Raw genomic sequence first — 12,598 nt, 5'->3', positions numbered from 1 at the left:
CATGGATGGTACTATATGCAAAGCCTAAAATGTTATGGATCATTTTGTATTTTATTTTGTATTTAATTACACCGAAACTGCTGTAGAAAATGCGAAGGAAGGCTTACTTTATGTATTTGCATTTTTTATAAAATTGAAAAATGCAACATTAATTATAATAATAATAACAGCAACAATAATAATAATAAAATGGATTTTGTAATGAAGGGAGCCACCTAGTGGTGAGGTGATGTGTAGCACACAGTTATACCAGCTGTGCCCAAAAAGCAGAGGCATAGCTAGTATTATTATTATTATTATCTTTTATTTATATAGTGCCATCAATTCACGCAGCGCTTAATACAATCCATATATTCAAGGGGTCTGACAAGACAAGAATTGACAGACTAAGACAAACGGATACAAGTGGAGAGAGCCCTGCTCGCACACACATCGCCGACACACCTTTTCAACACGTCTCTCGCAAACACAAAACATTCAGTGCACATACATTACGCTTTTCAGTCCCGCCAGACTTAGGACTTTCCCCAAAAAAACCTCATGCTTTTATATATCTATAACCCGCCAATAACACTTCGCCATTTATAAGCTTCCTTATCTAACATTCACACACCAACTATGTACATTTTGCACGTATAGGTGCGGGGGCCGTTACTGGCCAACCTCGATAAGTGGGGAAAAAAAGAGTAGATTTCAGAATTGCATAACATTCCCAACGTTCTAGATTTCTACGTTTTTATTTCATTGAGCGATCAGAGGATGAAAAAAAAAATTCAAATGCGTGAACTGCGAAGGGTTAAGTATGAATCTGCGCATGCTGCTTGCCATTGGGAATCAGACCAGCTGCTAATTCCTGTAACCTATTTTTGAAATGTTTATAAGGTTTGTATGGACCCGAGGGGGTCCGAATCCTACAACAATGTCGTAAGAGTTTCAACAGAATGCGATCCCTGATTTAATATCTCAATTCTGCACCGACTGTTTTCCATAAAGATACTAATTGTGACAAATGTGGGGCGTTATTTGGGCGAGGGGGGTTTTTGTTTTTAACTATTTTGTCATTTTCAGCCATTAAAATTTTAGGGATTATTATTTTCACCCTTTATTTTAATTAACCACATAAGTACAATTTAAATAGGGTGGTTAACACATACATAACTAATATACATTAACACATACAAACACATCGGGTGTCAAAGTTCCTGGCTTTGAGGGCCCTGCTTGTGAGCTTACAATCTAAAGGGATGTATATACCGCTAGTTTATTTATATAAAGTTTGGGAAACTTACACAACTTGAATGGCTGTAGTGCCATCTTGTGGTGAAAAGGTGTAAGTGCGCTTGTCCTTGCTTTAGCAACACAGATGGACAGTCCTTCCATCTATATCATCTAGCCGTAGAGACGGAGCGGTATATTTATCTTGGACTTTTTGCTCTAAAGAGTAGACTCACATAGTAAATAGCTGGAATCAACATTATGGTGATTTATTGATTTATATAGCACCACCATATTCCATAGCGTTGTACAATGGAAGAATACTAGGAGTTTCTAATCTGTTTTTTCCGCCTAACTCCAGGGGAATAAATGCCTCGACAGCAATGGCTACTTTATCATATATTTTTATTATTAATTATTAATAATAACAATATAATAATATATTTTTATTATTATTAAGAACAATATAATAATAATATGTTATAATAATATAATATTATTCATATAATAATATATTATCATTATTTTAATAATAAATTATATAATATTTATATAATGATTAATATTCGGTCGGCAGGTAACACATAATTATCGGAGGCGCATCTGTCGGCCGTCATAATAATTGCCCGACCGTCTGTCTTGATACGGATGCAAATTGATGAATATTTTTAAAATAAATGGCTTAACAACGAGGGCTTGGTGAAGGAATAATTATGCCGTATACCTCCGTGGATACGTGTTCTTTTAATGAACAAGTGTTGCTAAGCAACCGGAAAAGAGCTGACACCAAAGGCATAATGAAAGGTGTCTGTCCATTAGAGCCGATGTGGGGTCCGCAAGAGAAGGCGTCTGTGTTTACGGAAAAATAAATAATTGATTGGAGTGAATGAATGAAGGGTTCGGAAAGCTGCAGGCTGATTCGGAAAGCTGCAGGAAATTAAAAAGATGGGAAAAAAGCATCAAAAATATACTTTGGCTCAACCACGAGGACCCTAGGCAGCCGCTTAATCTTATATAGCGGATCCTGGCTACTAGTAGTCAACCTGCAGGTCATCCCACTATGGGTCACGAGTCCCATCATCCCGTGGTGCCAACCAAACCATCTGCCCAACACTGACAGCCACACAACAATGCTTACCCCGCCATGGGAATTCGACCTGCAATACATTAAATATAGGAGAGTAAGCATGGCAGTTTGCGGTGGGACCAAAAGTGGATCTAAACTCAAGATTAAAGCAATAAATCACCCCCCGTCCGCTTTCATCCAGTCGGATCCTATTGCTTGGATCCCCCATTCATTTACTAAACTCTGTATTTTCAACATCTCCCCATTTTTTTACATTCTCTTCCCATCTGCAGAATAATAGGGGGTGACAGCCGGCTATGGGGAGGGGGGTAATTGAGGGCATCGGCCAGGGCACAAGATAATTTACTCGTTATATCCAGCGGGAGTCCTTCTGCCCGGTGTTTTATATATCAGGCTGTCCTTCCTAACGTTACGTTTGCAATACTTAGAAGTATTGATCGACACGGTTTGAGATTATTCAATGGAAAACAGATTTCCATCATCTCTGTTCTTCTCACTTCGCTTTCATCCCTCTCCTGACTCGTTTGATCTCAGTATCCTAATACTTAAAATACTATAACCTCCATGCACTGTATAGACTATGCTCTATGATAAACATTTTCCTGTGTAGCTATAGAGGCATAATCATCTCCGCCATTGTAACCTATAGTGACCATCATGCACAGGGCAGGACTGGCAACCCAATGGGACAGTGTAGGAAGCCCCCCAAATTAGGGCAGGAGACCAGTCCTGCACCCCTAGGGCCTTATGTGGAATCACTATAAAATCTGATGTAGGTATAAGGTGACTGTTAGGGCTGAAATATCAGTCTATGTGTGTATAATATGAATGATGATATTCCTGCTGAATACTCAGACTGTGTAGTAAATGAATCAGATCCCGCATGGGTATGGTGACAGAGTGTGTATAACAGCACAGTAGTAGTGGGGGCTGGGGAGGCTACCTGGAAGAGGGAGGGCTTCTTTTTGGACCAGGAGAGATACGGGCAGATAGGAGACAGTGTGCTTCCTCTCCCTTCTACTTCTGAGCTGATGAGGTGGCAGAGCTGGTGGCCGAGGGTGACAGGGGAGGTGGCAGAGAGTGACAGGGCAGGTGACAGGGGGTGGCAGAGGGTGACAGGGGAGGTGGCAGAGGAGGATACATGATCTGGTGGCAGAGGAGGATACCAGATCTGGTGGCAGAGGAGGATACCAGATCTGGTGGCAGAGGGTGACAGAGCAGGTGACAGGGGAGGGACAGATCTGGAGGCAGAGCAAGTGGCAGAGGGTGGGAGATCTGGTGGCAGAGGGTGGCAGAACAGCTGGCAGGGGGTGGCAGAGCAGGTGGTGACAGGGGAGGTGGCAGAGCAGGTGGCAGGGTAGCCCATGTGTGTAAGTGGGGAAGTGCCTATGAGCTGGAGCCAGGGATGCTTCTCCTCCCCCACCCAGCACTCGGAGGAAGGCTGCCCCGACGCGGCTGATGTCTGTGCAGAGTGTGCAGGGAGCTGACAAAGCCTCGGCTCATGTGGATCGCCTCTCCTCCAGCCCTCCCCAAAGGACCTCGGGCCCACTCTCATCATGCTCAGCCCTGCCAGCTTGGACCCCCTGCATCACATCTGTGTCCTGTGCTTCGGTGAGTAGCCTCTCTCCTTCTCAGTGCTCACTCCGGGATCTATCACAGACAATACAGCAATGTGAACTGGGGCAGATGCAGCACCTACAGGGTTAAGAAGATGGTAAAGGGAGCAGGACCCCCCTGCCCAGGACCCCACACATTGTGCTGCTGCCACACAGCCCTTTAAATAGCTATCAGATCAGAGCCAGCAGTGAAAGGGGTTAATTCTATGACCTCATCTGCTAGATGCTCCCTGCAATGCCTCTCTTATTGTTCATGGCCCTTTTTTTATCTATTTTGGGGGCAAAACAGAAGCACAGACAGGGGTAATTATATGTGATGGGGGAGCACAGAGCTGCCTCGACCCCTGTATCCTTGCTTGTGCAGACAGAAGTGGCAATATCCCCATCTTTATTGTGTTATTATGGTAACATTGTTGCAATGTGAGTAGTAAATATGTGCGAATAATTTACAAATACACATTTATTGCTTGAAATTAACCACGTGAATGCCGTTAAAGCTGTGCACACACTCCTAGCACTCAGAGCCAGGACCTTTTACCACCCCCACTAACCGCCTGGGCTAGCTGCCCCCTGGCTTCCTGGCCACACAGTATACCGAGTGTGTGTATTGCTGCTGAGGATTTATGTCAGGCGGTGTTTAACCTGTGTTCATGCATGATGGCAGGAAGCAGGGAATTCTTGTGGACCTGCATGGATTTTGTGGCTGGCTTCTCGCTGCGCCTTTTCCCATTGATGGCAGTGTCCTAAGGCTGGGGGTAATGTATGGACAAAAAACAATAATATACAAGATTTATTTATCAATGGCCTCTGCAAGAACTCATTACATCATCTCCACTTCTGCAACAACCTGCAACTATCACCACGCACCAGCGGCTTCTCTCCTGACAGCAAGCATTGGAGTAAACAGAACTCCTCCTGATGGCGTCAAGTCTCAGTCCTCCGATATGGGAACAATAATATGTACATGATATATACACACAGCGATATTCCGCAGGGTTACTTGGGTGCCATATAAAGAGGATTTCCCACATTTTGTGGTTACCTGGGACTCCAGTTCTTATTGCCCTCATTTACTGCCGCTGTTGACCTAGAATGCCCAGGAAAGCAGATCTGCATTTCCCTTAATGCTTAGTCCTCCCCATGCAATTTGGATATGACCTCATCTGTGTGTGTGATGTCTGGACTTCTCTATTAAATGCATTTGTAATATATCGATACAACGTTTAAAGAAAGCCATGTTTCTCCTATTAGAGAACGCAGTATTGTCGCACTCTGCTTACACAATGATACCTCCCAGGGGGCAGGTGAGGTGGACCCTCAGATTTCACACCTTGAAGATGGGGGCTTATAGCTGCGGTGGCTCCCTTTACACAACTTTGGAGGCAGGACAATTATGGAGCATCCCCAGCTGCCTCTCAGACCGTCCCCAAGGGTCTTTTCTCAAGGCAAATGTACTTAGCAGAATGTAATGTAACGCAGACTGGAGACGGGAGATCCACCGCTTCCCGGATATCTATTGGAATCACAAGTTAATGCTCACTCCAAGTCTTCCCAAAGCTTGTAATTAACCCTTAGCGATGGACACCGAGCCTTTATGTGCGGGTGAGTGTGCGCTCTAACGCCGTTATAACAGCGGCACCGGTAGATCCTTATTTCTGGGTAGCATTATCAGAAAGGGTTAATTTTCTGTCCCCTGTCCTGGAATAACCGAAAAGCGGGGCTTTTGTCTCCAGTCCCACTTTCGGAATGGTTTTGATGTTCTGCGTTCACACCTGCACACACTTGTCTTGTTCTTTCATGCCTTGGGGGTCTCGTCTCTTATATATATGTCAAGGTTTCTCCTGACAGCCAAGTGCAGCTGCTTCCTACCTCGCAGGTGGGCAACGAACCAGCCCCCTCCCCGGGCAAAATCATTTTTCTTGGGGTTTTCTTTTAAAAAAAATTTGGCAACGATTTTGAGTCAATATTGAGACAACGTTTCACTCCATGTCTCCTTAATCTCGCTCAGCTGCTCCACTTGATAATAATTACCCCATTCAGTTATAAAGCCCCCCCTTACCCTGTTACCACAAAGCAGCAAGGAGGTTAAGGTTAAAATGTTTTTTGTGCGCTTTAACCTTTTATCTCCAACCTTCATCCAACGCAAGAGCGGCACTTATCCTGTTTGTGATGTATTCTCGGAAATAACAAACTAATAACAAAAATAATAATAAATCATTGCGATAATCATGAAGCATTGTGGTAATAATAATATTACTAATGATTAATCATTATGAAAATGATAACAGTAATAATAATAAATTATAATAATATAATATAATTATTATTAATAATAATACATTATAATATAATATTATTATTCATAATAATAGATCATTCATTATTATTATTAAGAGTTGTTATTTATTATTATTATTATTATCTTGTCTTTATATTCAATACATATAATCAAGGAGAATGACGAGACTAGAACTGACAGACGAAGACAAACCGATCCATTAGGTAGACAGAGCCCGGCTCGCAAGCTTACAATTATTATTATCGTTATTATTATTATTATTATTATTATTATTGTTATTGTTATTATTGTTACGTTTCAGGTTGATTTTTAGTCTGGATCATTGAGTATATTGAAGAACGCCGTTAAAGCCATTCTTAGTATTATTAACTTTGCCGCTGAGCTGAAGTCATCATGCGCTGATTTGGAATAATTCTGGCAGCCGTAGATGCTGTGTAAAATAACACGCTCTGTTCTTTGTCTCCATCAGTAAACGTCTTGTCCCTCGGGTGGATGGACCCCGCATACCCCTTTGCAGGTAAGGCACTGTGTATAGTGCTTTAGATTCTGCCTCTTGTTGACCAGATGGCTATTAATTAACCGTTTACCCTTTTTCCACCCCAATCCAAGCACGAGGAGGTAGGATTGAAGGCCGCTGCCGCGCATGCATTCCGTACAGCGCCGTGTAGATGTTATCTCTGACAACGCATGCTAATTCTGGGATATTTTCCGTCCGGGCAGCAGATGTTTCTTTGCTAAGCGAAGTAAATTGACACTTTTCGTCTGGCGTTGACGCAGCCACGGGTGATCCGACGCGTCTCATTGGTTTAGGGATGACGTTTATTAACGTATGGAGCAGGTCACAGAAACGTCGTTACTTAGCGGGGGACAGGGGGTGCGTCTGCGGCATAATATTCCAACCAGCGCCAGGACCGCCGCTCAATGTCCGTTCTTCTGTAACTACCCAACAAATGCCCTTAATGCATAGACATGGGGAAGATGTGACAGCGAGCCCACGATGTCCCCCCAAGAAGGAGTTACATGGCCCAGCTATACGTTTCAATGTCGCATCTGCATTCTAGCCACCATCATGCCTAAAGTATAGGATCCACACGTTTTGCAAGCAGGGAGTAGATGGAGCAAGTTGTTCGAATGTTTCGATCCCGTTGTGATGTTGGGTTTAAGATCCTTTTGTTTTTGTTCAACGACGTATTAAAAAGAGGAGAATTCCCAGATGTATCGTTCTCGCCTTCAGCTCTAATTGCGTCTCATCGAACAGCCCATTGAGTGGAAGGGAAGCGATTAATCTTCGCGTAATCCATTCTTTGCGTATCGAGTCCCTTCTCTAATACTCGCTGTGTTTTTTATGTGACAGCCGCCTGTGGGGGCAAACTGGAGCAGCACACAGAGAGGAGAGGGGTCATTTACAGCCCTGCGTGGCCCCTAAACTACCCATCCACCATGAACTGCAGCTGGTATATACAAGGGGATCACGGGGACATCATCACCATTAGGTAAATCCAGAAGATAATAGAGATATCGGATTTACTTTCCGTCCCAAAAACACGCGCCGTCCGCCATTCTCTTCTCAACGCCTCTACAAGTGATCACGTAGGATGGCAAGTCTTTGAAGGTCATAGAAATTCATTAACGGGTGTGATAAGTAAAGTGGCACCCCTTTTACTCCCACGGTGGGCTTTATTGTGATCAGACCACGCGGGGGGCTCACGGCCAAGGCTCGGGAATCTAGAGCCCCATTCAAACATAAGCCACAAACTTTTAGAACTGACATTCTGTGTAAAATGTGTTTTTTGTCTGATTTTTGTGTAGTTTTAAGAACTTTGACCTGGAAGATTCCCCTAAGTGTTCGGTTGACTGGCTGCTGATCGGTCCGTCTTCCAAAAGAGAAGAGTACAAAGTTTGCGGCTCTAACACCCCTCCGGCTTTCATCTCCGCGCGGGACCACGTCTGGATCTTCTTCCATTCTGATGCATCTAGTTCGGGGCAGTCTCAGGGATTTCGTCTGTCCTATATCAGAGGTACGGCCCAGAAGAGATTCCATGATCTGGATTTTGGGACAAAGGTTTGGGGTCACTCAGCTGTTTTCATGGAAAACAAGGACATTTCTAAGGGTTTCTAACCATCAATTAGCCTTTTAAACTTAAACTTGGATCAGCGAACACAACGTGCCATTGGAGCACAGGAGTGATGGGAGTGATAAAGGGCCATTGGAGCACAGGAGTGATGGGAGTGATAAAGGGCCATTGGAGCACAGGAGTGATGGGAGTGATAAAGGGCCATTGGAGCACAGGAGTGATGGGAGTGATAAAGGGCCATTGGAGCACAGGAGTGATGGGAGTGATAAAGGGCCATTGGAGCACAGGAGTGATGGGAGTGATAAAGGGCCATTGGAGCACAGGAGTGATGAGAGTGATAAAAGGGCCATTGGCGCACAGGAGTGATGAGAGTGATAAAGTGCGATGCACGCCTATGAAGATATTCCATTAAAAAAACAGCCGTTTCCAGCTACAATAGTCATTTCCAACATTAACCCCGCCTCCGCTGATCCATTTCATGTAAATTTAATGGGCGAAATTTAAAACAAGGAACTGTCTAAGTGACCCCAAACTTTTGAATAAGAAGTGTATAAATTATTAAGGATGAAGCAAATTTAAGAACCTATGACATAAGTGATTGGTAGCTTTCCTACTTTTATTTTTAGGAAAAATGGGCCAGACGTCCTGCCCAGCAGATGAATTCCTTTGTCGAAACGGCAAGTGCATCCCCGGGAACTGGAAGTGCAATTATCTAGATGAATGCGGAGACAATTCAGACGAGAGGAACTGCTCTTCCCCCTTCCCAGAGACGCGCGCAAGTTTATGTCCCGCCGGTACTTTCCCATGTAATGGCGATCACTCTACTCAATGTTTGTCCAATGAGCTGCGCTGTAACACCGTCAAAGACTGCCTTGACGGGTCCGACGAAGAAAACTGCCCCGATCTGTCATGCGGTGGCAAACTTGGCAATTTTTACGGCTCCTTCGCGTCACCCGATTTCTTCCGTTCGGAGCGCGGCCGGTCGGAGCTCCAGTGCACTTGGTACGTTGACACTCAGGATAATCGGCATGTCATCCTGCAAATGGACTTGCAGCTGGGGTACAGCGACTTTGTGAGAGTCTACGAGGGCATCGGAGAGCGGAGCGACAGGCTCCTGCAGACGCTAACGGTTCGTAACAACAGACACACGGTCGGCGTTGAGTCGGTGAACGGCCAGCTCACCTTGTCTTACCGCGCGCGGTCAAAGAGCGCCGGCCATGGCTTCAACGCCACCTACCAGGTCAAGGGCTTTTGCCTCCCCTGGGAACACGCCTGTGGGAACGAAGAGGCTTGTTTTTCGGACAACCAGCGCTGCGATGGCTGGTGGCACTGCCCCAATGGCAGGGACGAGGAGAACTGCCCGCTGTGCCAGGCTAACGAGTATCCGTGCGAGGGAGGTAGCGGCCTCTGCTACTCGTCGCTGGATCGGTGCAACAACCAAAAAAACTGTCCGGATGGTTCCGACGAGAAGAACTGTTATTCGTGCCAGCCGGGGAACTTTCACTGCGCCACCAACCTGTGCATCTTTGAGACCTGGCGGTGCGACGGCCAAGAGGACTGCCAAGACGGGAGCGACGAGCAGGACTGCCTGGTGATCGTCCCTAGAAAAGTTATCACGGCGGCCCTGATCGGAAGCCTGGTTTGCGGGCTGCTCTTAGTTATAGCCCTGGGCTGCGCCTTCAAACTCTACTCGCTGCGGAGCAGAGAGTACAGGTGAGCATGTTGTGTATCGTATAGATTGCATACCTGCCTACTCAACCGGTGGCTCCATCACCAAGGATACCTTTACTTATTACCCTGCATGTAAATATGTGAAAATGCCTATTTATACATTTTTTTTTTTTACACTTCCGTCCCTCAGGCATCAACACTGAAACGAGGTGTAAAAATATATTGATCGACAGAATTCTGGGGGAAACCGGATTGTATTAACCCATTTTACATACTTATTTTATTTATGCGCACGGTACCACTGTTCTGTATAATTTCTTAGGACAGTGGAACTCTTACTTTAATTAAAGTTACCCCTCCAAGGCTTGAAGGAATGGAAATTGAATTTTTTGGTTTCCGGCATGCAACGGAAAAGCCATTTGGCAAAGACATGAGCTTTGTAGGTTTTTTTTCCCGCCTTTGGAAGACTCCAGCTTATAAGCGCCCGTGGCTCGTGTTATCTCACCAATGTTTTGTCTACTTCAGGGCGTTCGAAACACAGATGACGCGGCTGGAGGCAGAGTTTGTGAGACGCGAAGCGCCGCCGTCCTACGGGCAGCTGATCGCGCAGGGCCTGATTCCCCCTGTTGAAGACTTTCCGGCGTTCAATGATTCTCAAGTAATTCAAAATTACACCCTTACGCCATATTTGACGGGCCACCAAACTCAGCAGGGGTCGCATTGTCAGTGTCACACTGTGTAGGACATGGACTACAATACTCATGATCCTCGGGGATTACGGAATTTGTAGTTAGAGTCAATGGGGGTGGTCTGGGGTAACACTTATAAAAACTAATATTGGCTATTAACACATCTATGATTGATCGATAGGTTTCCATGCTCCAGAATATTCGTACAGCTATGAGAAGACAAATGAGACGCCACTCTTCGAGGAGAACCTCTTCCAGGAGACGCTTGGGTCGCCTTTGGAACCGACTGTTTCATCGACCACGTGCGAGAGGACACATCCCGCTGCTGACCCCATCACTTGTCTCCCAAGCACGATTTAGCGAGACCGACCTCAGCGCCAATGAGGGAAACTGGCAGAGCCCATCAACGCCCCCAGAAAGATACGACACGCAAACGCAAACCAACGGCCTGGATACAGGAAGCCCCGACTTGGCCACCGACGATTTGCACCTTGGACCCAGTGCTGTCGATCAGCTGCCTTTGCAGGTTTTACAGACTACTTGCACAAATACACAGACGCTGACAGAAGAGGTCGACTCGGCAGAGCGTTGCGATAGCTGTTTTCATCCAGCCATATTGGAGGGCAGGGGTGCAACGTGTGGAGCATCTTCTGATGCAGAACCTCCGGGAACGTTATGTTTGGTGCCTCTATCGCAAAGAACTACTTTAGGGGCCAGCAATATGACTCATAGCCATCAACGGGTAAAAGAACCCCCTCGATTACCATTCAGGAAGCGGAACTCTGATCGCGTAGACAGCTCAACGAATGTCCCAAGTCGGTTGAACCAGCAGACATGCCATTGTGTAGCTGCCTGCCAAGAAGAACCCCTTGGTGTCCATGTCACCTGTCACCATTCAACGGAAGCGCCGACCCTACAGCCATCCCACCCCTTGTCGGACACTAGTGATGACGAATACTTACTGGTTTGCTAATGAAACCTGTGGTTCTTACCCTAGATTTTTGTAATTTTGGAAACCGACCGTAATATGGGACGCGGCATTTATTTTTATACAATAACCTTTCTCCATTTAAAAATCTCAGCCCCAAGACGACCCAGTAAGACAGATCGCACGTAGATATTTAAAACAGAAATTATTGGTTTTCTGCTGGCTTCGGGAAACAATTTCTCTTTGTGCTAGTGAGAACGGAACAATGCCGAGAAAAACCCCCAAAAACCTCGGAAATAATAATATATATTTATGTGTGCGATCCACATAGGGGGTTTCACGTTTTACCTACAGCTTTTCTTTAGAGACTCAATCACCTATACGAATATCATTATATAACGTATGCACACCAAGGAAATAGTGATGGTTATGATGAACCCGAATTCGAAAGAGCTAAGAAAACTCAAATATGGAGAACTTATAGAAAAAAAACATATGCTGCTTTATTTAAATACATGGCACTTTAAGGAAAAAAGAACCAATAAGGCGAGCTTTGGCTGCTGCCATGAATCCGGTGCAATACGTTTCTTTTTGTCTTTGCGAAAGCCATTAAACGTCCGACCATCGTATCTTCTGTGTCCGCGACTATGAGTTTTGGCCAAATTGGCCTCCTACGTTCCTCTAGATTTATATAAATAATGGTCTTTCTTGATGTTAAAAGTACAATGAGATTTAAATTAATTGTCATTATTATTATCATTATGTATTTTTTTTAACATAGGACTGATATTTGTAAAGAAAACCGGATCGGGCAGAGCACATGTATATTTGGGGCATTTAAATAGTTAGGATGTTCTTGATAAAGAATCAGCAACTATGAATATTCTGTTAGGTGGAATTTCAACTGGGTTCTACTAAAATAAGATCTAGCGAGATACAATAAGATCCGAGCTTCTTTACTGCTACGCGTGTATATGTTTGTTGCCAGAAACGAGTTTTTAAAGGACTGGCTACTAAT

The 12,598-nt window shown here is 44.9% G+C and overlaps 1 protein-coding gene across 1 annotated transcript; it reads left to right on the top strand.

Annotated features, from left to right (window-relative positions):
- The first annotated feature begins 5,495 nt into the window (after positions 1-5,495).
- Positions 5,496-11,625, top strand: LOC149299292 (low-density lipoprotein receptor-related protein 3-like). The gene is made up of 7 exons (XM_089486322.1): positions 5,496-5,520; positions 6,687-6,734; positions 7,572-7,710; positions 8,027-8,235; positions 8,919-10,005; positions 10,489-10,621; positions 10,834-11,625. Exons 1-7 carry the CDS (start codon positions 5,496-5,498, stop codon positions 11,623-11,625), a joined length of 2,433 nt encoding a protein of 810 aa, XP_089342448.1.
- Positions 11,626-12,598: the final 973 nt, after the last annotated feature.

The sequence above is a fragment of the Sceloporus occidentalis genome, unplaced genomic scaffold (genome assembly GCF_023333645.1).
Source record: "Sceloporus occidentalis isolate IW3139 unplaced genomic scaffold, rSceOcc1.0.p SCAF_29, whole genome shotgun sequence".
NCBI lineage: Eukaryota > Metazoa > Chordata > Lepidosauria > Squamata > Phrynosomatidae > Sceloporus > Sceloporus occidentalis.
This window is presented reverse-complemented; position numbering and strand designations above follow the sequence as displayed.

Coding starts and splice junctions, on each gene's coding strand:
- LOC149299292 (XM_089486322.1), top strand. CDS start 5,496: ATGGACACCGAGCCTTTATGTGCGG. Junction 10,006..10,488: donor CTGCGGAGCAGAGAGTACAG/GTGAGCATGTTG, acceptor TGTCTACTTCAG/GGCGTTCGAAACACAGATGA. Junction 10,622..10,833: donor CGGCGTTCAATGATTCTCAA/GTAATTCAAAAT, acceptor ATTGATCGATAG/GTTTCCATGCTCCAGAATAT.